Source organism: Paroedura picta, chromosome 13 (genome assembly GCF_049243985.1).
Source record: "Paroedura picta isolate Pp20150507F chromosome 13, Ppicta_v3.0, whole genome shotgun sequence".
Classification (NCBI taxonomy): Eukaryota; Metazoa; Chordata; class Lepidosauria; order Squamata; family Gekkonidae; genus Paroedura; species Paroedura picta.
In genome coordinates, this window is record NC_135381.1 from 26,901,863 (window position 1) to 26,928,507 (window position 26,645).

At 44.8% G+C, this 26,645-nt stretch overlaps 1 protein-coding gene across 4 annotated transcripts in view; it reads right to left on the reverse strand.

The window, feature by feature from the left end:
* SEPTIN6 (septin 6) overlaps window positions 1-25,452 on the reverse strand; it is a 45,423-nt gene extending 19,971 nt beyond the window's left edge. For 2 of the 4 annotated variants that reach the window (XM_077307407.1, XM_077307409.1), the window contains exons 1-8: window positions 25,129-25,452; window positions 14,574-14,688; window positions 6,053-6,248; window positions 4,995-5,181; window positions 4,465-4,626; window positions 2,346-2,442; window positions 860-1,028; window positions 291-423 (exon numbers count right to left, since the gene is read on the reverse strand). In XM_077307407.1, the coding sequence (XP_077163522.1) occupies window positions 291-423; window positions 860-1,028; window positions 2,346-2,442; window positions 4,465-4,626; window positions 4,995-5,181; window positions 6,053-6,248; window positions 14,574-14,688; window positions 25,129-25,158 (1,089 nt within the window). In that variant the 5' untranslated portion in view covers window positions 25,159-25,452. The remainder of the gene's footprint in view (window positions 1-290; window positions 424-859; window positions 1,029-2,345; window positions 2,443-4,464; window positions 4,627-4,994; window positions 5,182-6,052; window positions 6,249-14,573; window positions 14,689-25,128) is intronic. The other 2 variants (XM_077307408.1, XM_077307410.1) reach the window with 2 other exon arrangements.
* Between the last annotated feature and the right edge of the window lie 1,193 nt (window positions 25,453-26,645).

Genomic DNA, 26,645 nt, shown 5'->3' on the forward strand with positions numbered 1-26,645 from the left:
TAACTCTATGACTTCCTTTTTCAGAGAGAGCTACTGCAGACAGGGCCTGTTGTGAGCCTCCAATCTGTGAAACACCATCTCCGGGTTATTCACTGGTATCTTCATTAGAACCTTCAAACATCAAGATGAAACACAGTTTGTGATGAGGAATTCTGGCTGGTTTGTAAATTATTGAATTGCTTCTTTCTGGGTTTCATTTTTAATGTTCCTTTTGACAGTTTTAAATGAAAAAGTGGAATATAAATGGTTGAATTAAATAAAATAATCTTTGCAAATATATTTATTCTCACCTCCTTTTCAGCCTCTTTGAGCTCTCCTTCCTTCTCCTTAACTCTCTGGACAAACATCTGCCTCATCTCCTCTTCCTTTTTCTGCAGCTCACCCAGGAATTCATTCCTTTTGGCCTCATATGTTTCTTGTAAGCTGATGGGGGAGAAGGAAAGGCAGTATGATCAAGCTCTGTTTGGAATTAATGTTATCAAAAACCTATGTTCCAGAATTTAGAGATCGACATTTACATCGCTGCAATCATGCTGAATTGTATGAAATAGAACCTCTAATCCTTTAGAGCAGGGGTAGTCAACCTGTGGTCCTCCAGATGTTCATGGACTACAATTCCCATGAGCCCCGGCCAGCGTTTGCTAGCAGTTCATGGGAATTGTAGTCCATGAACATCTGGAGGACCACAGGTTGACTACCCCTGCTTTAGAGCCACAGAAATTTGGCCCTTCTGTTTTTATTCTGTCCAAGTTATTCTGGCTTGTGCTCCAAGAAATTCAGGATATTTAAATAAATAAAATGTTCTGTCTCTTCCTCATATCTTCCATCTATGTCTTGTTGGAAATATGGTGAACAATACCTGAATGGTTTACTGTCTGGATCAGTGTCTTTAAATCCCATTTCTTCCAATTTACATCGCCGGTACAACTCATAATGGCGTGTGTGTGTCTGTTCACGGAGATCCTCCATGTTGACACGGATCAACATCTCTCTCAGCTTCACAAAGTCACAGTGCGCTTCATTTTCCACTGGATAGGCAGGGCGATGAGGAGAAAACGCAGAGAGATAATCAAGGGCCACATGAACACAGGTAGCTCTGCTTCCCAGGTGTCAAAACCGTGATTGAAGTTTTATCACCTAACCTGTTTTTTGTGACTTGCATACTCCTGCCAGTTAATTGTGCCTGTGTTGTTCTTGATATTACTCTTATTACTGATACTGTTATTAATGTTTTGGTTTTAATGTTTTAAGGGGGTTTTATGAGTATTTTGTGATTTGATTTTATATTGTAAGCCGCCACGAGAAGACATTGTCGTGAGTGGCGGGGAATAAATCGAAGCATGCATGAATAAATAAAATAAAATAAATAAAATATTCCATGCTACCCCTTTGAGCTGTAAGCTAACCATCCTGCCTTAGTTGTGAATGCCCATCCTTCCTTTCTCAATCCCCCCCCCCTTCGGACATAGCCTGGAAACGTTTTCTCAAAGGCTTTGAGAACCACAGACTGTCCATTTTGCCAACAAGGATTTTTCGTGCCAAACTACTTGACACTGGGAGGGGCTGTGGGCATTGTGAAGATCAGGGGTAGTCAAACTGCGGTCCTCCAGATGTCCATGGACTACAATTACAATGAGCCCCTGCCAGCAAACACTGGCAGGGGCTCATGGGAATTGTAGTCCATGGACATCTGGAGAGCCGCAGTTTGACTACCCCTGGTAGATAAAGGAAAGTTAGTTTTCAGTCTCCAGCCTTAGCAAGGACTGTGACTATCTGATCACTATTCAATTAAAAGCTTTTCCCATGTGAATCCTGATCACTGGGAATAATCAAAGATTCTTGCAGATTGTGAAGACAGTTTTATCCAGACCCTGTACACCAGTGTTCATGTCACCATGTCCAACACAAGCAACGGGGACCCAAAAAACTGATGACATGTTTCTGAGTGGTGACTTGAAGGACCAGGGCACAGGCATGCTGGCTAAGCCATAAGAGACTGGTGGGGCCAAGGGGACCATACCTTTTCACTGGGGGAAATCCCATCCTGGAAGTGAGGAGCTATGGCCTTGTGATGATCTGAGGTGAACCCAGGCATAACAATGCAACACAAGAAATATGGCTCCCAGACATCTCTCACGTATGACAAGTGTGGGTCGGGACAAGCCGGTGGGCTGAACGATCAGCAGCCTTGACTGGGAGACATTATTCTTTCGCAGGGAAGTTGAGGATGCCAGAGCAGCCTACAGGCCAGCAGTAGCTGCTTCCACTTCTGCAAGTCCCAGTCTAGCCTTGTTGAAACTTGCCAACTAGAGTGTGCAGAGCTGACAAACTGGAGCAACACTTACCCTGCACTGTCCCCCAGGGGTATTGACGTGCTTTCATCATTTTATTTCCTATCTTCACTTCCTCTGTGCTGCCAATCACTGCGAATGGTAAGTGAGCCTAGAACAGAGTAAGAGAGGGAGGAGAAAGACCCTCACCAACAAATCAGATTAACTTTGAACGATCAGACTTGGTATTTTCATAACCCTTCTACTAAGAATCCAATGCACTTTACCATAACCACATAAAAGTAGGATGGCCAACTGGTGGTAGTCTACGTACTACACACAGATCCATTTTGTTTAAAAAAAGCATGAAAATGTTCCTCTCCTATGTTTTCTTTTTTTAAAGCTAAAAGCAGCTACGAAGGAAAAGGAGGTTCGGAACAGGGCTGCTGCTCTTGGTGTGCGTGTGAAAATTCCTGGTTTTAATCACTCATGCACTCCCTGGGAGAAAGCATATGTATATATATATATGTAGGTTCCACACAGAAACCTGTAGTGGGTACTGAATTGCATCGGATAAATGCTATCTGGAAAAATATTAAACCCCTTCCCCCAGCACCATAGGCCCAATCTGGATCCACACGCATTTTTTTGGCCATGGGGATTCTTAATTAAAGATTTTCTCATCTAGTTTGGTCCTTTGTAATTCTCATTTCAATCATGTTTGCTGTCTATCAATAAAACAGAACACCTGCAGGTAAATCAGGAAGACATCAAATCAGGGTATCAGGAAGGATAAGAGATGGGTCCTACTGATAGTACAGACTTCCTACCATTACAGAAAAACAACAAGGGACAGAAGGAGGACCCTGCTGCTCTTAATCCAGTGCAAATAATATTTGTGCATATCTGCTATGCTACAATGAAGTCACCTGGAATGTCTAGTAGCACAGGCCAGGAATTAGTCTTCACCAAGTGCTACTCTGGTTTTTTTCGCTTGTTCTGAGGAGCTGAGTCATCAGAGAGAGACAATGCACAAGAAAGTGAAATCCATCAGCTCCCACATTACAGTCTGTTATATTTTTATCTTGCCTGTCTCCAAGGAGTTCAGGTTGGTGCTGTACATAATACTTTCTACTTCACAACAATTGTGTGTGACAGAACAGCTTTTCCCAATCTGAAGAAGTCCCAAAACAGCTTAGAAACACCTTTCCCTTCTTCTCCCCACAAGACACCCTGTGAGGTATATGGGGCTAAAAGAACCCTAAAAGAACTGCTCTGCAAGAACAGCTCAAAAAGAACTGTGATTAGGCCAAGGTCACCCAGGTGGTTTTGACTAGGTCCAAGGTCACCCAGCTGGCTGCATGTGGAAGAGTGGGGAATCAAACAGTGGGCTGAGACAAGATGGAGTAGAAGCTTAAAATAACCACCACCACCCAGTTCTCCAGCTTAGAGTGCACCTCTCTTAATCGCTATATCACACTGGCTCTTGATAGGTAGGCTGGGAGAGAATATGTCCAAAGTGAGAATGAGTGGAATTAATGGCTGAGATCAGTCTGAGAGCAATAGTTTAACCAGTATTCTCTGTTGGTTCTCAAAAATTGGCTATTTACACTTCGGAATATTGTTCTTGGTTGAGCCATATTTATTTGTTTGTTTATTATGTGATTTATTCCCTGCCACTCCCGAAACCGGCTCATGGAGGGTTACAATGGTTCATCATAAAAAATCCAGATAAAACCCCATTAAAAACACGACATCCAATAATAAACAAAAAAACCACAGATGGCGAAACCTAACCTGACCTTCCTACCAATATCTAATCACATGGGCTAGGAGAGGGCCATGGATGTTACATCGCCCAGTACTAGAAAACAATAGAACTAGCACACGAAGGGGCACCCAGAAGGCGCCCAAATTCACCATCAGAGAATGCATTGCTCCACCCTCTGCAAATAGAACATTCATGTTTGTATGATAATTATTCTAATGCAACTTGATATTTTGCAACATTAAATTGCATTTGTCACTAATTGTATTTTAAGAACAAATAAGTCATTCACTGTGCATGTTATTGTAGTGAACAATAGCAATTCTATTCCTTTTTTTAATAGATTTGAGTTTTACATTCATGACCTCCCTATTTTGTAAAATACCCCCCAACCAAAAAGATATTTGCCCAAAAATTGTTGCTTACATTCATGGTCCCGTTTATTTCTGCAATGGACTCATCGTCTGTAGGGAACTGGTAGATTTGCACTCCATTGCTGACAAGTTCACTTGTTATCTTTATTTTGAATTTCGTCAGTTCACTCTTGGAAATGGCATCTGATTTGGCGATAATAGGAATTATATTTACCTGTAAGAAAACCGGGGGTTGAGGGTGGTGGAGGGATTTGGGTCCAAAGTTTCCCACTGAACATACAAAGCAATCTCAGACTTCTAGCCCAGTATAACCTACCCTAACTATTAGCAGCTCTCTGAGTTCTAAAGGTAAAGCCCTGCTACCCTCAACTGTTCTAAAGTGATGCCGGGCATTAAATATCAGTTTGTGTATGTAAAATGTGTGCACTACCATTCTGCCTCCCCCCACTCCCGCCACATAGCATAGGAAGTGACAAGGCAGGCTTCGCAAATGAAAAGGAGGGCCAATTTCTTTGCATGCAAGAGGGAAAAAAGGATCCCAAACAAGTAACACACCCTCACTGATGCCAACACAAGCCATACCTTACTGTCTAGCTTCTTCATTGTTACCAGATCCAGAGATTTCAAAGAGTGGCCAGTGGGGGCAATGAAATACAAGCAGGCATGGATCCGGGAATCATGATAGTTGTGTAAAACCCGCTTGATTTTCAGTTCTTCTTGCAGATAAGCTTCAAACTGGGCATCAATGAACTCCACTATAGGCTTATAACTTTTTTTAAGAAGGGGAGAAAAACAGAGAACAAATCACAAAACAAAGTATTCCTTGCTTGTACCTCATAATAGGGTGTGGGGGAATTAGAAATCCCTGACTAATGCAGGAAAACCCCTTGGATTGCACCAAACTTTTGCCTATGCAATGGTTATGAATGTCTCTGCCCTTTACACAATTTTTATACAAAAACAAATCCCACCCACAGTCAACCAGGACCATCAAGTAACCACGAATACCCTGATTCCTAGAAATCAAGGATAATTTCTGATGCGGGCAACTGGTTTTGGAGAGCAGGAATTGCTCCTGCTACTGGCTTGATCATAGAATCAAAGAGCTGGATGGAACCTCCAAGGTCATCTAGTCCAATCCCCTGCAAAATGCAGGAAATTCACAACTCCCCACCCCCACAGTGACACCAATTCCATGCCCAGATGATGTCTCCCCCCACAGATGATGTCTCCCCCCCCCCACAGAATCCCTGGCCAGTCTGGCCGAGAGGAAATTCACCTCTCGATCCCACAGTATCAATCGGCATTACCCTGGGCATGCAAGAAAGGGCCACAAGAGCAAAAAATGGACACAATCCCTTCTGCCTGGCCACTTACAATCTGCCTAAATTCACAGAATCAGCATTTCTGTCAGATGACTATCTAGCCTCTGCTTAAATACAACATTAGGTCATCGAGCTCTGTATTGTTCAGAACCCTCTGAGAAATGATGCCCTGTAAAAGTTCTATCCTGAAGATGCTATGCAAATGTTCTACGACCAAGCTGTCGCTAGCTGTTTGCTCATGCGTTGTCAGAAATCAGCTGACAACTGCCCAAGGGGGTCTTGATTTTAGTTGACCAACAGCCATCTCTTGCTTACCTGTCCTCTTTGTTAATCTGGTCCCCAAACCCCACAGTGCTAACAATAGTCAGTTTCAAGTGGACGTTGCTTTCCTGAAGGTCGTAAGTACTGGATTTTAGCTGAACTCCTGGCTGCGAATGAGAGGCCGGCTCGCCTTCGAACTTGGTGTTGAAAAGGGTATCCATCAAGGTTGATTTCCCAAGGCCAGTTTCTCCTTTTGAGAGAAGGATAAATTTTTTTACAAGACACTGAAATTATGCCCCAGCTCATTTGTCCTGATAGCTAGTTAGTAGGATGCAAACTCATCTCCTGCATACAAAAAGAGATGGCAATGCCTATTTCACAAGCCACAACATATTTTTTGTGACTGTCCCACAGGGACATCACAAAATGTCTGCTTTCATGCTAGGTACTGCTGCTAAGCCAAGCTCATCAGTTAACCCCTACAATTCACCTGGTGTGGGGGAAAAAGAATCTCATCTGTTAATGCACTGACTCAAATTTCCTACATCAGGGGTAGTCAACCTGTGGTCCTCCAGATGTCCATGGACTACAATTCCCATGAGCCCCTGCCAGCATTTGCTGGCAGAGGCTCATAGGAATTGTAGTCCATGGACATCTGGAGGACCACAGGTTGACTACCCCTGTCCTACATCACAAACCAGGAAAGTAATTGCCCTCTGGGGGTGGGGGTAGATGGGAAACCCAAGTCAGTCTGCAACAGAACAGCAGCTGCAGCCTTTTAGCCCCCCTCTCCCCTCCCTCCCTCTCTCTCACACACAAATGCAGAGACCAAATCAGGCCAGGGTGGAGAGATCTAGTCTAGTCTTCTAGGAACATAGAAATCAAAAGACATGGTTGTCCCTCTGGGATGGAACTGAAGTGCAAAAGATTTTTTTAAAAGATAAATGTTTCTTCCTGAGCACCAGTTTAGTAAGTTCAAAGAGAACAATGTTATGGAACTGGGCTTGAGAATATGTGGAGGGTACAGCTGCATGGAAAATTTTCATGGTTTCTGTCTCCACCTATCCCAAACACAATCTGAGCCCTATCAGATTCTATGGACTGAAAACAAAATACATAATATTCTATAGGCTGCCATAACAGGGTCTTCACTAATGACACTATAGATTGCTATGCCAGGAATTAATATTGGTAACTTTTCTGAAATTCAGATTGAATCACATAGATTTTTTTCACAGTTCGTCCCAAAGCATACCCTCTTTAGTAAATGTACATTTGGATGGCAGCAACAGCACTATACAAATCCCTTCATTCCTCTAAAATATGGCCGCTATATTCACCCAAAGAAAGAAATATAAATGTAAGATGATGACAGAATAGATATCTGCCCCTTTAAAAGGAAATAAGAGTATTCTCTTAGGGAATTCCAAGAAAACTGGAGTGTGTACATATTTTTTCAAAAATACTGTTTTACAACCTCATAGTGCTTCAAAGGAATTACTGCCATGTACTGCTGCATGCAGAGTAAATTAGAAGTATCAAAGGGGAAGTCTCTGTTTCAGTACAGAAGCCAAAGAAGGGAGGCTACAGCCACTGTGTATAAGTATCAACAACAGTATTCAGAAGGTCATTGAGTATACTGAGTTTATACAGACAGAGGGCAGTTCAATAACAAAATTCAGATATGCATAAAACTACATGCAATTTTTAAACAAAATACTATTGTATCAAAGAAATACATGAAATTAGTACAGAAACAATCATAAATGTTATGAAGACAAGTAGAGGAACAGTAGAATGGGTTAAAGCATAGGCAAGTCAATAAGGCATCTTCAGAGTAAGTCGCGTATATACTAGCATATAAGCCAACCCACATATAAGCCAAGGCACATAATTTTACCACAGAATCCGGGCTAACTTATTGACTCGCATATAAGCCGAGAGTGGGAAATGCAGCAGGGTGGGAAATGCATGCAAATGTACATTTGCATACAATAATGTATATAACTTTGCTAGAAGAACAGGTAGAGAAATGAGTGAGAGTCTTATGAAAAGAAGTAGAAGGCCAAGAAAATTCCCTTAAATACCAAGGAAGATTGCAAATAGAACATCTGCCCCATCTGTGGTGTCCTGAAGGAGGGAGTTCATTGGTAGAAGAAATCTGTAAATAATTTGAATGTGTCAGAATGTCCCTAAAGGATTGAGTTTTTCTAAAGGGGATGGGGAGAGAGAGCAGAATGACTTGGGATTTTATACAGATGGTGCCAATGTTATTTTTTTAATAGAAGCCCTAATCCAAGAAGAAAGATGAGTGAATTCCAGAAAGCAAATGATTCTGTTTTGTAAGGTTTGTCTTGTAATAATTCTTTGTGATCCAAAAGTGAAATCTTGTTGAAGACTTGATTTACCAATGTGACAAGATAACCCCTGTCAACCACCTGAAGCAGATTGTGAGCTGCTTTCTTAAATGGTTTAAAGTGAGTGGAATTTCTCCTGATTCCAAGAAATTGGCCATAAAGAAAATTAGAAAGAAAATGGCAGAGATGATAAATGTAATTAGGAATTGTTGTCAGAATGTAGTATGAAGCTGAACCTTCAAACAAGATAGTGAATTTTTAATTATAGTGTCCAGAAATGGTACAGAAATTTGATTAGATTGTGTTGTGAATTTAATAGTGTGGTAGATTGAATTAATCCACTGGGTATAGGCTTCTACATGGCTGTGATGGTGGAAAATTTTTAAAAATATCATCAAGAAAACGTTTGTAAATAATGAACTTCTCAAAAAAAAAGGGTTGGCATTGGCATTCAAAATAAAGGGACAGACGGATCAAGGGAAAAAGGAGCAAAGATCAAGGGAGTGAAACAGGTGGGCATGTTGTTATTTAAAGATGGCATGACCAAAACACAACAATGCATAATTTAGTCCTGCAGGGAGTCCTTTGTCAAATGTTTTGTCACATAGAGAACATTGTGAAGGCGTGGGTTGTCTAAGCACCCGCATGGCTTTGAAATATGTATAAATATGGACCAGCTTATTAATAATCACTCAAGCAAAGAAAAATAACAGGGTGCCTAAAATACAAGAGGCACACATAGTTGATTAATCATGGAGCTGAATGTATGAACTGACTCTGCGGAAAAGTGCTGTGTTTCAAGGGACAGTAAAATGATGCCTATAAAGACCTAGACTGTTACTCCACTAGGATTTCAGCTCTGATTTGCATTTGTATAGAGTCGTGTTTTTGCTCCATTTCTGCACTGAAATTTGCCTTTTCGGGCACAGACCCGACTTGCCCCCTTGCTTGCCTTGCAGCAAGGGAATCCTCAGAAATCCATTTTTCACTCTTTTAAGTGAGGGCTAACGGGGTCTAAATCGGGGCTGGCCAAAGTGGAAATATAGACATTCAGGCTTTTTCACTGTGTCCATCATTGTTCACCCCCCACATGTGGTGAACATGCATGTGCTCCAAGATTTTCAGTGCAGGAAAAGATTTCTAATAAACACCTATCTCTTATACTGAGCTACAGTAATATCATGGCTCCACATCACAGTCCCTTTCTTTCATATTCTCCCATTCTGTACATGTTAGATAATGCACTTCCAATGCACTTTATATGTGATTTTCCTGTTCCACAAAGGAGAATCTAGCTGCAAAAGTCCATTGAAAGTGCATTATCCAATGTGTGTGGAACGGGCTTTGTTAATAGATTTTCATTAATTCACTGATGCAACTATGAGGGACAAACATGTTGCTCCAGGCAGCAAGATGCGGCACCTAGATGTAAGTAGCATTTATCATGGGAAGGTGCTCCAGCCCATTGTTTCAAAATACAAGTTTCATCCCTGTTTCAATTCAAACAACACATCCTAGAAATGGAAGAGGGCTGGGATTTTATCTAAGGATGGAAGCTGCTGCACGACACTGCCAAATTTCTCTCCTGCAGTAATAATATTTGTCTGCCTAACTGAGTTGTACTGTGATCAGTTTTCGGAAGAATTCCGAATCAGACGAATTTCCAGGGTCTTTATATCAATTAAGATTTAATTTAGTCTGCAATCTATCAGACCAAATAAATCTTTTGATTGGACTTGTAACCATTAAAGGTATTATTTACATTATTTCCATTTTTAATTTACGGATTTCTTATAGATAAACAGAGTGAATGCATAGGACAGTGGTCCCCAACCTTTTTATCACCGGGGACCACTCAACGCCAGGGATCACTCGCCGGGGACCACTCAACGCCAGGGATCACTCACCGGGGACCACTCAACGCCTTTTACTGAGGCCCGGGGGGGGGGGGTAGTTTACTCCTCTACTCTGAACCACTGCCTTAGCGCTCTCTGATCAAAATAAGATACAGACATGCCACAACAATGAAGTGTGTTGTAAAGGGCTGGGGGGGATGAAGTAAAGGGTCGGGGAGGGGGGGAGAAGGCGTCCTTCGGGGCCCACCTCCAATTAGTCGAAGGACCACAGGTTGGGGATCACTAGCATAGGATATGTTTAATACTCTGGGAACACCTGAACAATACTGTATGTCCCTATTTATTATACTTTTGACTTAAAAAATATAGTGGCAGAAAGTTTCTGCTCCTTTTTCTATACCACAAATTTTTTAAACAACAGATGACTGGATAAACAGATGACAACAGATAAAGCTAATGCTTGGATGACCTTACCGATTCTCTGTTATTCTAATACAGCAGTAGCGGGGCAGACAACCCAGATTTTATTAACTCCCCTGCAGGGGGTCTCTCATTTACTCATAGTACAATTTCAGGCTAATGTTATGGTGGCTGCTCTGGCCTCCCCCAAAGGTTGTGGCTGAAGATGTGCAGCCAACATCTTCTGCTTTCTTTATCTCTTTCACAGACACTAAATAAAATGGACAGCACAATAGAGGTCACATGAGACAGTAAAAGATTTATAAGACTGATTCACTGAACTGGAAGGCAGCTAGGCAGCTACCAAAACTGTATTCAAAAAACAATGTCTGTGGGACTTAAAACAGATATGACACCTAACCATGATTAAAGCTACCCTTTGTAAAGATTACAAATGTACAATGAAACTATGTTTTGCTTATCATGCTACTATAATTTGGCGGGAGTTCCCCAAGCATCTCCTCAATTGCAAAGTCAGTTTTATGATGGGGGTGAAGCTTATCACACTCCCTCTCCTCAAAGACCTCCCTCAGGTCCCAATACTCCTTCAGCAAGACAGCCTCCAGGGAGGGCGGTATATAAATATAATAAATAAATAAATAAATAAATTCAGCCCCTCCATACTCAACCCTGTTCACTCAATCCCAGTGGAGTGCAGAGGGGACCACCACCTCTGTGAGTTCCTGGACAGCACAACTTGGCTTCAGTGCAGTTGGTGCTCTGGATCATTAAATGTCATCACTGCAAAGCCAGTCCAGTCCCAAGACAAATGGGAAAGCTGTTCCTGAGGCTACAACCGGTTGCAGCACTTCCCAATAGTCCCCGATGTCCAGGTGGAGACAGGTTGCACAGTGGGTGGCTTCCCCCCTCCTGGAAGAACTGACCATCCATCTGGGCGAAGTGGATGAGTTGTTTAAGGTCCTCTAGCTCCACTCCCAACTCCAGGACCACCTCAAGATTAATCAGAGTCCAGGTGCAACCACAGTCCAGCACTCCATAATACGTAGCCCTACTCCCTTCTCCTGGTTTTACAGAGTTTTACAGCTGCATTAGTGTGCCCAGTGCCTAAAGAGGGTCACAGCAGCAGACAAGCAGGTTGGGGGCCACATGCAGCCTGCAGACCTCAGGTTGGGGACCCCTGGTCTACAGGAATAAGTCAAAATCTAGTAGCTCTGGGGCAGCAAGGTCTTGAAGCCCTACACACCAATTCGCAGCTTCCTTCTCCAGGGAGAATCCCACATAGCCCATGCAGGAGGCCCCATTGGGGAAGATGAACCCCCACTTGTTCATGTAGGCCTGTATGTGTACCAGGAAAAATAACAGCTTTTTGGCCAACCCGTCAAAGTAGATCCACAGGTTTTGTGCCTCAGCAAGGACACCAGGAGCAGAGATCGGGACCACCACTCCAGTGTTGGCCCCAGTGTTTGGGAGAGTCAGGGCAGTGGATGTAGATACAGAGGCAATTTCTGATGAGGCCCCAATAGTTGTGATCATAGCTGATGAGATACTAAGTACCTCTGCCCCTGCCTGCTGGTCCTTGACATGCCGAGCAAACTCTTCTGCCTCTTCCTTGTCTTCCAGGATCAATGCCACCACTGTACCCAGCATCTTATCCATCTGGGACCGGAACGCAAGATGCAGTTTCAATGCACGGCTGTCTCCAGACCTGGCTGGCTTCATCCCACTGGATCCTTCTAGTTGGCCAGATCCTGATCATAGACTGTGGACTTCCAAAGCCCTCTACATTCAGTCATGTAATGGCCCACCTCAGTTCCAACACTTCCACGTTTCCTGGTCGCGGTTTTTACTGTATAGGTGGTTGAAAGAGGAACATGGATGCAGAAAGTAGGAATTTCAACAAAAATGTCAAGTTTTTGCAAATTGCTAGCAAACACAAATCCTTGACTGTCTACAAAAGATTGAGTTTAATGGAGACAAGCAAGTTAATCTCACAATATCTTGTCAGAACTAAGGCAGAGCAGAACAAACAAAGGGAGATTCTACAGGAAGTTGCCATCACCAAAGTACATTGTGGAGGACACCAGGTGGAGCCTTCCAGGAACAGATATACCTATATTCCCCCTTCCTCTCCCAGAGACTTGCCCACCAAACTGGGTTCCCACAGTTAAGCAAAATGAAAACAAACTTCAAACGCCTTTGCAGTCCAGCATGAGGTGCCTTGCAAGGCTGTTTGCATGCCTTAGTAACTCCACACAGCAGATAAGAGACACTGATGGGAGAGATAGAGGCTGGGCAGCTGTGAGAGCCACCTGGGGAAAGACGTGAAATCCAGGATGGGCACATGTCACCCATCCACCCAAGTGTTCGAGGATGCAGCTTATCCGGGTAGGCTTTGTGAAAGTCCTGGCCCAATAGAGGAGCGGACATGTCCTCTGCATCCACCCACTTGTTGTCTGCATCCAAGAATTCCTTCTAGGACACAAAATAGTAGCTCCAGAGATCCATATGAGAGGCAGTTGAAAACATGTCATAAAAAGGCCATTTAACAAATACTTTAAACACTGCTAGATGTAGACGTGAGCAACAGAATAGAGGGAAGGAAGAATAACTAAGATTTTGCACTTCTCTTTCTCCCTAAATAGCAGAATCTTCTTTCAAGTGCACTTGCCATCCCCCATTAGCGTTACCTTGAAAGTAGAACAGCCCCCCAGCAGTACTCCAGCTATCCATATATAGCAATGCAGCAGCACAACACAAAAGGTAGTCAGTGGGCAAATCAGCCATTTGACTTCATGCAGTATGATTGCAAGAAAGGTGTTTTCAACCCCCTTTCTCAAGGTAGGCTGACACTTCTCTCATTTGCTATTTAAAAACAGATGCACACAAACATTGATTATTTGCATATGGTTATTCATTTGCCTCCTTTATTATCCATGTAATTGAAATAGCTGTCAATTTCACATTCAGCTCCTGTTGCTCAACTGGTCTGGGCCTTTGTATTGAGGTGAGCCATATGGGGAGACAATTTTTGTTTGAAAAGAAAACAAAAAAATATATAATGGACAAATAAAAATGAGAATTGTACCACTGACCAACTTGGAGATGTCAGACGTATTCAGTATAAACAGAAACATTAGCATCAATCTGCATGTCTTTTTGATGTCTATTTTGCATCCCATCCAACCAGATGCTGTTTGGCCAACCAAGATGTATTTAATATTAAGCACCTTTTTATCCCATCTTCCTGAGTGTCATTCTTCTCCATTTTTTCTTCATTATAACCTTTTGAGGTAGGTTAGGCTGAGAAAGAATAACTGACTCAAGTTCACCTTCATTCTCCCAGATCCTAGTACAAAAAGGCTTTCCCCCCACTCTCTCCCTGCAGAAAACTAGTCTTCTCCTTTGCAGGTTAGTTTTCTATATCAATTGATTTTTTTTAATGGAGAAATATTTGTCCCTGCAATCCCTTCCATCATGATCACCTGTATGACCTAAATGGAGCAGATGAACTTGTACATAAAACAGCAACATGCTTGACAAAACCTGTAGATTTCTTTTTGTTCTGTTAGTTACAGGCTTAAAACAAGGTTATTTAGATTCTTTTCCACCTTGCCACAGGCAGAAACATCATAGTAAGTATTTGGAAGTTGGACCCCTACAGGCCTTCAATATCAAGCTCTCCATTTTGGCCATTCATGTGCCCAGCGATACAGACTTCATTCCATCCCATCATCTTCAGACTTCCCCAAAAGACCGTGAACCTTATTCATCTGGCATTAAACTTAATCAGATGATTCAGGATATGTTTTCTAGATAAATCAACGACTTACTTGTTCATCTGGTTTACCTACATGTGATGTTGAGCAGCACAAAGAGACCCACTTTTGGCATCAGGGTTTCCCAAAAATGGAAGCAGCAGGGGTAAAAAAAATAAGTACTCACCCACACAGAGGATGTTGAAACAGAAACCATGGCAAACCGATTTATTAACCAGTTGGTCAGGCAGACTGTCAAATCCTACGTGGCCAGAAAGAGGAACAGTACGGCAGCCTTCGCCCTAAGACAATTTTAAAGAAATGCATGTTAAAACAACATCAGAGGAATACAGCATTCTATTTTGAATGTCCTGTATATAAGTGCTTCCTTCCAAAGATACCATGCTATTTCTTTCAGCATCTCAGTCCATCTCAGGACTTCTATATATTGTAAATCTCATTTTGTGACAACCAACTTGGTTGCCAGTCATAAAAAGTGGACCCAAATATGGCAAATACAACAGTGGTGTGATATTTACAAACAAAGGGTGTTTCATGTTATTCTATCCCAGGAATTATGTTTATAACAGCTGTAGTCATGCATACACAGTTTGACCGTTTATGCACTGGGAACTTCACTGCTCCAGCTTCCATGCAAGAACACAAATTAGGGGCGGATGAGGTGCACCGGGCCAAATGCTCCCCCATGTGGGTGCAGGAAGAGGTGGGGCAACCTGCCACGACTAAAACTCCAGCCTGCAGCCTGGCATGAAACCTCCAGTGCGTAAACGGTCTTTATACCAGTTAGCACTTTGATGCAAGGCACTTTAAGATAACAGATAACAGATAGCCAAGGATTTTTCTCCCTGTAATGGAAGGGAAAGGGGGTTTGGGGGTCTTGCATTTTCACACAAAGGAGTCACTTTAAAGGTGAGCTAAAAGGAGCTGTATTTGCAAACTCTACAGTTATATTTCATATGATGCAGCTGTCTCTATTTATGAATTATTAGTAGCATTATTGTCATTTATACTTCAACTTTCTTACTGAGACTCAAGGCAGATTACAAACAATGAAAAGTAATTGTAGATTTTAGCTTCCTCTCCAGGAGGTTGGCAATCCTAGAACCTGAGAATATATTTTCTCAAGGTCAGAAATGGCTGCCAGGGCAAAGAGAAACCTGGAAAGAAAGGAATCCTTATGCAGGCTGTGCACAGTCCTTGCTCTGGATACAGGTATAGTAGCTCTCAGCTAGGGATGCCAGCCTCCAGGTGGGACCTGAGAATCCCCTGGAATTACTGCTCATCTCCAGATGACAGAGATCAGTTCCCCTGGAGAAAATGCCTGCTTTGGAGGGTGGACTCAGTGACACTGTGCCACACGGGCTCAAGGATGCCCCCAGGTGGGACTCCCTACTTTCTTCCTTGCAATTAGGGCATGCAATAGGAGAGGGAGCAGCAGGAGGGGCTATGGGCTATTAAGAGCCAGCCTCCTGTATCTCTCCCCCCCCCCGCCACCCTGCCCACACAAACCCTGGGTCCCTTTCCTTCCCAAAGCTCACAGTTCTAGGCAAAAAAACAGAACTTCTCGATAGCGCTGTAGGAAAGGAACATTCTCCAAGGAGCATAAACAAGGAGGCTTGACAAGGACTGTGGGTGGGGAAGAGACAGTAGGCAGTTGGGAATAAGTAAGCAGGCTCTAACCCCTCCAAGCTGGGAAAACCATCAATGGACTAAACCTCTCATGGTTCCCAAACCTCGCTAAGAAAGCAAGAAAAATGCCAGGGACCCCTTCCAACCCCTCCCTCGCAGACCCCCAGTTGGGAAACACTGCCATAGGCTCTACAACTAGAGTGGTATCAAATTCTGTATGATTTTATTTATGTTTGTCATGTGCCATACCAATTTCTCCAGCTTCCTCCTGGATGGATGTTAGCCATGCCAGATCCTCAACCTTTAACGCCCCTCCTTTCTCTCATGTGTTCTTTGTTTCTTCAGTGTACATTTGAAGCTCTGCTCTGGCCAATGTAATGTAAAAGTTATCTCCAGCCTTGAAGGAGCTCCTAAGGACAGTGCAGCAGGGGTGGAATCTCTAAACGGGGGTAGACAACCAGTCTTCTAGTTTCACACTTTGCTGATCAAACAGTCACTTCTGTGAGTATCATCTTTCCTGCATCTGGTTTGGGGACATGGGCCCAAGTGGTTAAAACCCCATTCCTTCCTTTGTATCTTGTCTTTGCAGCGGTGACCAGAAAGCCCTACACAAGATCCAGGTAACTGCCCTGACCCCAGCATCTGAGAAGAGCTGAAGAGCTGGGGTTGTATCCCGCTTTTTATTACCTGAAGGAATCTCAAAGTGGCTTACAATCATTTACCCTTTCTCTCCCCACAACAGACACTCTGTGAGGTAGTTGGGGCTGAGAGAGCTCTGAGAGAACTGTGACTGGCCCAAGGTCACCCAGAGGGCTGCATGTGGATGAGAAGTGGGGAAATAAACCTGTTTCTCTAGATTAGAGGCTGCCACTCTTAACCGCTATGCTAAACTGGCTCTTTCTGGAAAAGTCTATAAGTAACTGAGAACTTCAAGCGGTATTGATCCACAGCATCCTTTTTGAAAAAAGGACTGCTAAGTACAGGCTCTTCCAAACAGAGGGTAACCAAATGCCAGGTAGCTTTTTAAAAAGGTAAAGGTAAAGGTATCCCCTGTGCAAGCACCGAGTCATGTCTGACCCTTGGGGTGACGCCCTCCAGCGTTATAAAAAGATACATGAAGCTAAAGATACATAAAGCTAAAACAACCAGTTAGTTTATTGGAGGCAAAACATTTCAATTAATTGTCAAGCAAGAAAAGAGACTACCCATGTAACTTCACTTCCTGTGAGCAAGCCTCTCTGTATGTGAATGTGGCAATTTTTAACAGAAGAAAGGAGTGTATGAGTGTCCCTGACTTCTACAATGGGAAAACGCTGTTTTGTAATAGCAAACATCCCGTGTAAGATACACATGTTGTTTTGCTGTGGCTTGAGGTGGGCTTCAGTTTCCGCTTTCTCTTCCCCTCTTGTTTCTAACATCAGTAAATTCATCTGAGGATGGAACAAGGAAATTAGATTGGAGAGGCCTTCTACATTACTAGCCACTAGTGAAAAACAAAAATGCATATCCTGGGAGTCTTGTTATTATCCTGATATGCCTGTTGAGGCCTCTGGCATCCCAGAAGAGGCTACGCCATCTGAACTCACAGAGCCCAACTGCTCTTACTGAGTTCTCTTTAAAATCCTTGACAAAAGGCACTGGGATCATAAGTTCCTGGATAGTTTCCCAGTAACACTTTCCTTAAACCAGTCCAGAAGACAGAAATAAATATGATTTCCCCAGCAATAAAGATAAAATTGTGCTGAAACTCTCAAGATTCTTTTCCTGAATTTTGCAAGGAAATCACAGAAAGGGCAGAGCAGGGAACAAGGGGAGAGACCAATCAGAAAGCCCAGCACAGGGGCCTGACTATAAGTCTGACCATTCTATACTGGGTGGGTCTGATGCTTTATGGAGCTAAGAGAGGAGGGGTGTACTTGACCTACTGCAGTTTTGATACTGTTTTCAGGGCTTGATCCTACCATGCAACAGCAGAATGTAATTTTAAACCAATCATAAAATGGGCAATGATGCAACAGAATTATTCAGAAAAGCACCTTTATAAAGAGAACAGGGCTTTTGTTAGCGCCACTGTGTAGATTTTATCAACAAATCTGACAGTCATAGAATCACAGAATAACAGAGTTGGAAGGGATCTTATGGGTCATCTAGTCCAACCCCCCGCACTATTCAGGACACTCACAAACCTATTGCTCATCCACTGTAACCTGCTACCCACTTGAACCAGAGCAGAGTAAATGGGTACCATCACCTCCCATGATCTGGACACGATACTCCGTTTGATATAGCCCAAAATCCCATTTGCCTTCTTAGCCACCAAGTCATACTGCTGACTCATGTTCAATGTATGGCCTACTAAAACTCCTAGATCCTTTTTGCACATGCTACTGCCAAGACAAGTCTCCCCCATCTTATATTGGTGTGTTTAGTTTTTCCTCCCTAAATGCAGAACTTTACATTTGTCCCTACTGAACTTCATTTTATTCAGTTTAGCCCCCTTCTCGAGCCTATCCAGATCATCCTGATTCTGTCTTCAGTTGTGTTTGCTACCTCTCCCAGTTTAGTACTGTCTGCAAATTTAATAAATATCCCCTCTAATCCCTCATCCAAATCATTTATGAATATGTTGAACAACACAGGACCCAGGACAGATCCCTGGGGAACTCCACTTGTCACTCTTCTCCAAGAGGATGCTGAACCATTAACAAGTACCCTCTGGGTACGATCTGTCAACCAGTTATCGATCCACCTGACAGTCAATATGGCTCCAGCAGTGGATACTTAAATCTACTTATTTGGGTCACACTGATGGATTTTTCTCCCTCCCAGCTCTGCATAAAACACCCAAACCTCAAAAATAGATGGGGTCTAGGGGAGAAAAATTCAAAACAGACAGCAGTTGTCTGTGCTCATGCAGGGAAGTGTCTCCTCCAGACCACCATTGGGAATGGGTAAGGAAGGAAGAACGGGAGCCTCATCTCCCCTGCCCCAGCTGCTGAGGGGGCATCACTGAACACAGGCAGGTGGGCAAGGAGGAATGATGGCTGGCCAGCTTGGCCAAATAATGGGAAGGGGGACATACAACCAAGTGGACACATCAGTGGGGAGACGGAATGCTTGGCAGGCAGGAAGGGATGGGAGAGCATAATCCCCACCTGCAAATGTTTGCAGGTTCATATTATCTATCTTACTGCATTGTTTTCTACATTTTATAATTTCATTTTCTGTATTTCATTTTCTGACATTTCACGTAAACTGCTCTGAGCCTCAGGGGAAGGCGGTATATAGGTGTAATAAATAAATAAAAGATAAATGTCTGATACTGCAACAAAGTTTTTGCAGTGTTTCCAGTCCTAGCCCTATTACATTGTTTATTAGATCTCTCATGCTATTTGATTATTGTTTTGAGTAATCTGCCTTGATCCTCAGTGAGAAAGGTCAAATATAATGCCAACTGGCTAGTGATCCCTGGCCCCAAAGAAGCAGGTCGGTCTTAAACGAGGGCCAGAACTTTTTCTGTCCTAGCCCCCACCTGGTGGAACGAGCTCCCTGAAGAGATCAGGGCCCTGCCCGAACTCCCAAAATTCTGCAGGGCCTGCAAAAGGGAGCTCCTCCACCAAGCATTTGCCTGAGACCGAGCACAGGTCCCCCCTCAGACATCCCTCCATGGCCTGAACCAGTCTGTCCTCTCAGGGGCCTTGGCTGGGTTCCATTCCTGTTGTATTGTTTATCACTGAAATTGCGTTATTGGGTTGTTGTTGTTGTATTTGTTTATGTTATGTATTAATTTGTTCCATGTATCCCCCATGTTGTATGTAAACCGCCCTGAGCCATATAGAAGGGCGGTATAGAAATCAAACAAATAAATAAATAAACAAATAAACAAATAAACAAACAAACAAACAAACAAATAAATAAACCACGGTCTGCAGTAACCCCTCCCCATAATATAGGGGTGGGCAAACGACGGCCCTCCAGATTACCATGGACTACAATTCCCATGAGCCCCTGCCAGCAAATGGGAATTGTAGTCCATGGACATTGGAAGGGCCACAGTTTGCCCACCCCTGCCATAATACATGGTGTCAGGGCAGCACCCTACCTCTACTTAATATCTTACTTTTCTCTGCACCACAAGTGCACCCCCCCCCAAAAAAAAGTCCTTGCTAAGCAGAACACAGGAACCTATTCTTAAGATGCTCCCCTCCACATTCACATGAAAACTAGAACCAAGTACCCAACATCTTCAGTCTGAAATAGAACCCACAGAAAGGTACTTTATTTGTGGAGCCATCCCTCGCTCATTTAAAAATGGGATTCTCGGGGAAAAAATCCATCAGACCTGCTTTCATAATCTCATAAGACCTGCTTTCATTCTCTCACAGAAAAAAACTAGCTTCTGCAAGCAGAACCGTAAATAATGCTTTGGTCTCCCTTGAAATAAGGGCAGGAGAACTGAGAAGAAAGGTGTATGCAGTCTTGTGTAAGTGCCAAGTGAGCAGGCCCACGCACAAAAGGAAACACTCAGGTTAATTTGTAGAAATTAATGCATATGCAACATTTCTGAAATGATGTTGTAGCCTGTGGACTTCAAAAGCTTTCCTCCCTGCTTAAACTAAATTAGGAAGATACAATCACTTGACTGGGAAACATCTTTAAGCTTTTCTTTCTAAACTAAAAAAAGACTTATCCTGTTGATGGAAAAAAAGAAACTCTTCTTTCACTACTCAGCGTGTCACCTTTACTGGTTTATTTTGACAGAATTGATCCATTCAAAAACTAAGACCATTATTCAGACGTTCCAGCAATAACAAACTTCAGTTACTGCTGACTTTAGGTGCAATTAAGAGTGGGGAATGGATGCATTTTTCAAAAATAGTTGTTAGCCAGCTCACCTGCCCTGTTCACCAGAGAACTCCAGCCTACACATGGGCATATTTACCCATTCAAAATATAAGTCAAGGGGCCAGCTAGGGTAGTATCCTGTTTCCGACAGTATTCGGCCTCTGAGAACTCAGAAGCAGAGCACGAAGGAATCAGTGTTCCATTCTTTTGGTCCCCAACACCTATTGTTTGAAGATATACAGCTGGAACATTGTATCTGTTGCATACAAATGCCACAGAAAGACTCATTCACCTTCAAGATCCCATTGTGGCTGAGGATCCTCTCACACAGAGATTCCCAATCAGGGTTCTGGGGAACCCTAAGGCTCCGTGAGAACTGCCCAGGGGTTATGCAGCCTTTCCCAGAAGTTCAGATCGCTGCTGACATCACTATATGTCACTGAAGCCCACTTCCCCTGTTGCTCTATAGGCCTGATTGGTTGGCTCCCACACCTTACTTCTGTGCCCACTTCTTTTAAGGGGCAGGTCACCACTTCTGGGGTTCCTCTAAGCCTGACAAATATTTCAGCGGTTCCTCCATGGTCAAAAGGTTGAAAAAGGCTGCCCGCATTTCTGTAGAGAGTATTTCAATGCACAAAAGGATTTCTGGGTACAGTGTGCCCCAGGAGCCAAAGCCACCTCCCACTTTGCTGGTCTTAATGATGCACCAAGTCTGTCACTTTCAGCTGTTACATCTTACTTCATGGTCATGCTCAGTTCTGGCTCTTTAGTGAAGTGGTACCCAGGCACACATTGTGGCACTGCTCAAAATGGCTTCCCCTGCAGCAAAAAAATTCCTTGTGGGCCAGCAAACTACAAGTTCTGCACTCCTCACAGAAGGCACTAGGAACACAAGCATGTCTGCAGTCTGTGAGCCCAAGTGACAAGATGCCTTTTTACACATTACAGATGATGCAGGCATCACTTGCCTCTGGGAGAAGCCATTTTGGGTAGTGTTCCCATGGCAACCATAAAGTACTCTCCATCTTTTACACTGGCCAGTTACTCAGAGTGTAATTTCTCCAGCCTAGGCCTAAGAAAGGTAACGAGTCATCCCCACAGAATGAATATGTTCTCTCGTTTGTGCTAAATTCTTGTTTGTCAAAAGCCACATACATTAGAACAGTCAAATAATTCTAATTTGCCTGGAAGCAGCCACCAAATCTTGTTACAATCCATAAAAGGTTGCTGAAGCATGTGAAATACGCCCAGGGATGTACAATGCAAGGAAAAGTGTGTTTAATATATCAGGGTTTTTTTAAAGGCGTTCTATTTTTACAAAAATTATTCTGCTGCCAACAAGTGTTGGGAGAGGACTAAAACCCATTTCTCATGCAAAGAGTGAAACTGCTTCTGTAAGAATCTCCTTACTCTCCACGCTGTCCAGATACCACACAGTTATTCTACTGGGCATGTGGCATAGTGACCAGGATATTCTTCTTCTGCACCTCGTCTTGAAACCTCCAGGAACTCATTCCTCATTGTGGCACCGAAATTCAAATCTCCACTCTCAGCCTAACCTACCCTCACAGAGTTGCTGTGAGGCTACAATGAAGAGGGGATTGTTGTAAGCCACCTGGGTTTCCCAATGAAGAGAAAAGTGAGATATAAATGAAATAAATAAAAGCAATACTCCATGCGTGGCTACTTCTGGCAGAAGCAGAGGAAAGCAATAGAAGATCTTCTAGGACAGAGGTAGTCAAACTGCAGCCCTCCAGATGTCCATGGTCTACAATTCCCATGAACCGCTGGCAGGGACTCCTGGGAATTGTAGTCCATGGACATCTGGAGGGCCGCAGTTTGACTACCCCTGTTCTAGGAGATACAAAGGAAGTTAATGTTTGGGGCCTTTATGAACACACCCAGCAGCAAGAGGCCTGGAGGAGGAGGGACACCATGCTGGACTCCAGTGGAACAGCTCTGCACTCTGCTGCCCACAGACAGAATAAGCTGAATCACAGCGAAACCCTAGATATAAAGAAGTACCAGACACTTGTGGAAAATGTACCACAGGGTATTAAAGGCTACGGGATCTAATAGTTTCACATTGCCTGTAATGACCATCAAAGAAAGACAAACCCTAGCAAAATTCATCTAGAGTTCTACTGCATTTTCAATTCGTGTATGCACTCTTCTTGAACGCCGTTCAAGTCCGACTTTCGAAATGCAACATCTGGCTGCAAAAGGACATATTAGAGACTGAATACAGATCCTGTTCCTTTCCTGTTAAGATTGTTGAAGCAGTCTGACTACTTCTTTCAGAAATTGCTTTCTTTTTGCGTTCAGGGGAGACTTTAAAATTGGCATTAAAATATATTGAGTTGAAAACCAGATGGTTTGCTCATTTAGAAATCTGATATATATAAGAAACTGTCTTCCTGGCACTGGCCATCTTGGTCCAGTTGTGCAGGTTCGGCCTGGCAGCTGTGGTCCAGAGTCCCAGGAACTGTCCTCTTTCACCACAGGGGGAACCAGGGACCTTACATAAGCACAGGGCGTATTCTACCACTGATCCTTCCTGCATGCAAATGAATGTCTGCCAAATATGTCTATATTAAGGTTGTTTCAACCATATTGGTTTCCCAGCCTACAGCCCAGCCAGGATCTCAAGGCAAAAGGTGGGAAGTCTTTCATCCTCAAAACTCCACAGGGCAAAGACAGCCAACGTAACATGTCCAAACATTCCCAGTGAGCTTCAGGTTGCAAGCAAGAATTTGAACTCTAGTCTCAACCATTCCAAACCAAAATATAAGCTGTTATTATTTTTTTTAATGCAATCAATTGCACATTCTGGAACTAATCGAGTAAGTGGTCAACAACGTAGGTGAAATTCTTGGTTTGTATCTGTTGAATTAACAAAACTTATGTTCCTTGCAATACCTGAAACCGCCTCATTCGGGCCAGACACCCAGTGCAACCCACTGATATAAGGCAGAAAACCTACCTATTTAAACACACACACACAGATGTTACTAATATTACAAGTTCCCTTTTCTGTAAGGTGGGTCAGCAAAGCTGGAGATCCTTTTCCTCATCAAAAGGAATGGGAAACCTCAATGAATTCACCGGCTCCCGAGCCCGTAAGGTCTCTCAGTTCATTCTGAGCACAAAGAGACGGATCCATCCCTTGCCTCTGAAGTGCTTGTGTAGCTTCCTTTCATTGTAGCAGAGAAAGACACACGTGACAAGGAGCAGGTGAGCGCTGGACCTTTTGGAGCTTGCGTGGAGACAAAAGCTTCCACTCCTACAGTTTTGGGGGGAAACCTCCCTTTTGTGTATGTGTGTGATATTGGGAAACGCTTCAATGTTCTGTTTCACCAGAGTAAATTCATATAGGGAGAAGTGTATTTAACATCATGGAGATTTGATCTGCCTGGGAACGCTTTCCAATCCAAACACCATGTGACGGTGCCTACTTTGGTCCTTGACTATCATCACCAGTAAAAATAAATGTTAATCAAACACAGTCCTCCCCCCTGGAAACTACATTTCCCAATCACCGTTTAACCAGGATACAAGATGAAGGGCATCCCAAAGGACCACCTGAAATCTGACTTAAGGTTTCTCCAAAAACCATCCTTAACTACCCCATATTCGAACCCCCCAACAAAAAAAGTTGTGTCCATCTCCTTGCTTCCCACCGTGCTTAGGCGAAGCCTGCAAAGAGTCCCCTGCAAGACATCGGATGCCCTCCTTCGAACCCACATCCTTCTCCTCTCCTCCCCAATCGCGCTTCTAGCGCATCCGAGCCTTCCCCGGCACACCCCCGACGAAGCCCTCCCTCGCTGCGGCCGCGGAAGCCGCCTCCGATCCCCCCCCCCCCCGCCGCCCCAGCCGGCCTGACAAAAGGGCGCGAGCGAAGGGCCCTCGGCGCTCCCAACCGGAGAAAGTCACCTCCAGCGCCGCCCGCCCGCGGCTCTCTCCCACCAGCAGCATCGGCCAGTGCGGCGGAAACCAGGCGGACATGATCGCCCCGTCGCCAGCCCTCCCTCCCGAACGCCCGGCTCTGCAAGGCGAAGCCCCACCCGCGGCCAGCCACCCATCCCGGCCGCTGCCGCTGCCTCTGCCTCGCCCTCCGGAGAGCCGGCATCCTCGCTCGCAAGGCGGACGCACGCCAGGCGCCGGGCTGGGGCAGCCGCGGCGAGGACGGAGCTCGGCCACCCCAGGGAGGCCCACCGCCCGCCCGCCCGCCGCCCGCCCGCACTCACCACCTGGCGCGCTATCTCGGTGGCCGCCATGGCCCCTCCGCCGCCTCCAGAAGCCGAGCAAGCCGCAAACTCGCCCTTCTCCTCGGCCCGGTTGCGCTGACGGGGAAGGGGAAGGGGGGGAGAGAGACCCGGCCACTGCGGCACTGGCGAGGGGGAGAAACGGGGTGGGGACGCCGCCGCCGCCGCCCAGCCGCTCGCTCCAGCCAGACACCCGGTCCGGCCCCAAGCAGGGCGCGCGAGGGCAGCGCTCCAGAAAGGGCCCCTGGGCCGCGCGTGTCCCCCCGGGGGGCGTGCCCCGAGGCGGCTGCAGAGCCACGCGCCTCCCCCCCCCTCCGGCAGGCTGGAATGGTGCAGGCCGAGCCGTGCGACTAGTCAGCGCGGCTACAATGTGGCTGCGCGCCTGCCCGGGTGCCTCTCAATGACTCGGGGAGCCGGAGCGGAGGGGAGGGAGCGCTTGGGCCCGGCAATCGCCTCATTGGCTCTTCCCCGCCCTGGTCCAGTGCAGCTCCATCCTGGGCAGGAGTACAAAGGCAAGCCTTGCCGCTGCTGGGCTCAGGAGCCGAGGCCAGGGCCCCGAGGGCGCTTTGTCCTGCACACGGGCGCACAGAATCGCCTCCTTCGCTGCTTCCTTTGCTGGGAGATGGACCCCCGGAGGGAATGAAACAGCCTGCGGTTAACACCCCAGATGTGCAGCACACACAGCCATCCTGGGGTGGCAGGGCAGGGCTGGCCCTTGAATGTTGAGGCAGGATGGTGGTGGTGATAAGCAGGGGAAACAATGCCCATCCATGAATTTGTCTATTGGAGCCCTCTGACCTCCTGTTTTCCCTGAACCTTCCTATCCTGCAAGAGGCCATTGAGAGGTGGGCTGTGTTGCGGATGTAGATCTGCCAAAGACCAACCTTGAGTCTTGTTGTCTTCTACAACAGGGGTAGTCAACCTGTGGTCCTCCAGATGTCCATGGACTACAATTCCCATGAGCCCCTGCCAGCGTTTGCTGTTCATAGGCCCACTAGTTCTGGCGTTTCTTCCATGAACCCACAAATGTAACACTGCTAACAAAGATGGGATAAACCACCAGCAGAGACTACACTTAGTTCGGAGCCCAACTGTCAGGAACCAGGCGGTTGAGACCCTGCAGACTCGCATCCCAGACATCACTCTCGGGCTTCGGGATGAAGCTTTAAGTAAAAGTCTTTATTTGGAGAATCAGAACAAGTATCAGCACATCACATAAGCTCAAAGCAGGAATCTTGAGAGAGAGACAGGGCAAAGCAGATATACCTTATCTAGGTGAGGGGGGCATTGGGGCAGCATTTGGCAGGAACATTAATTCACACAGAAAGAGCAATACAGTTCCTTTTGATATACAGAGTGCCAAAACACCCAAGGCAGACATCTGGTATTTAGACTGAGTGGCCAGTGGAAACAGCTTTGAGATAAGAGAGTGAGAAGAGGATGAGCCTTTGAAATTCAGGCAGCGATGGGAGGGTCGTCTGAAGCAATGCCCTGCCACT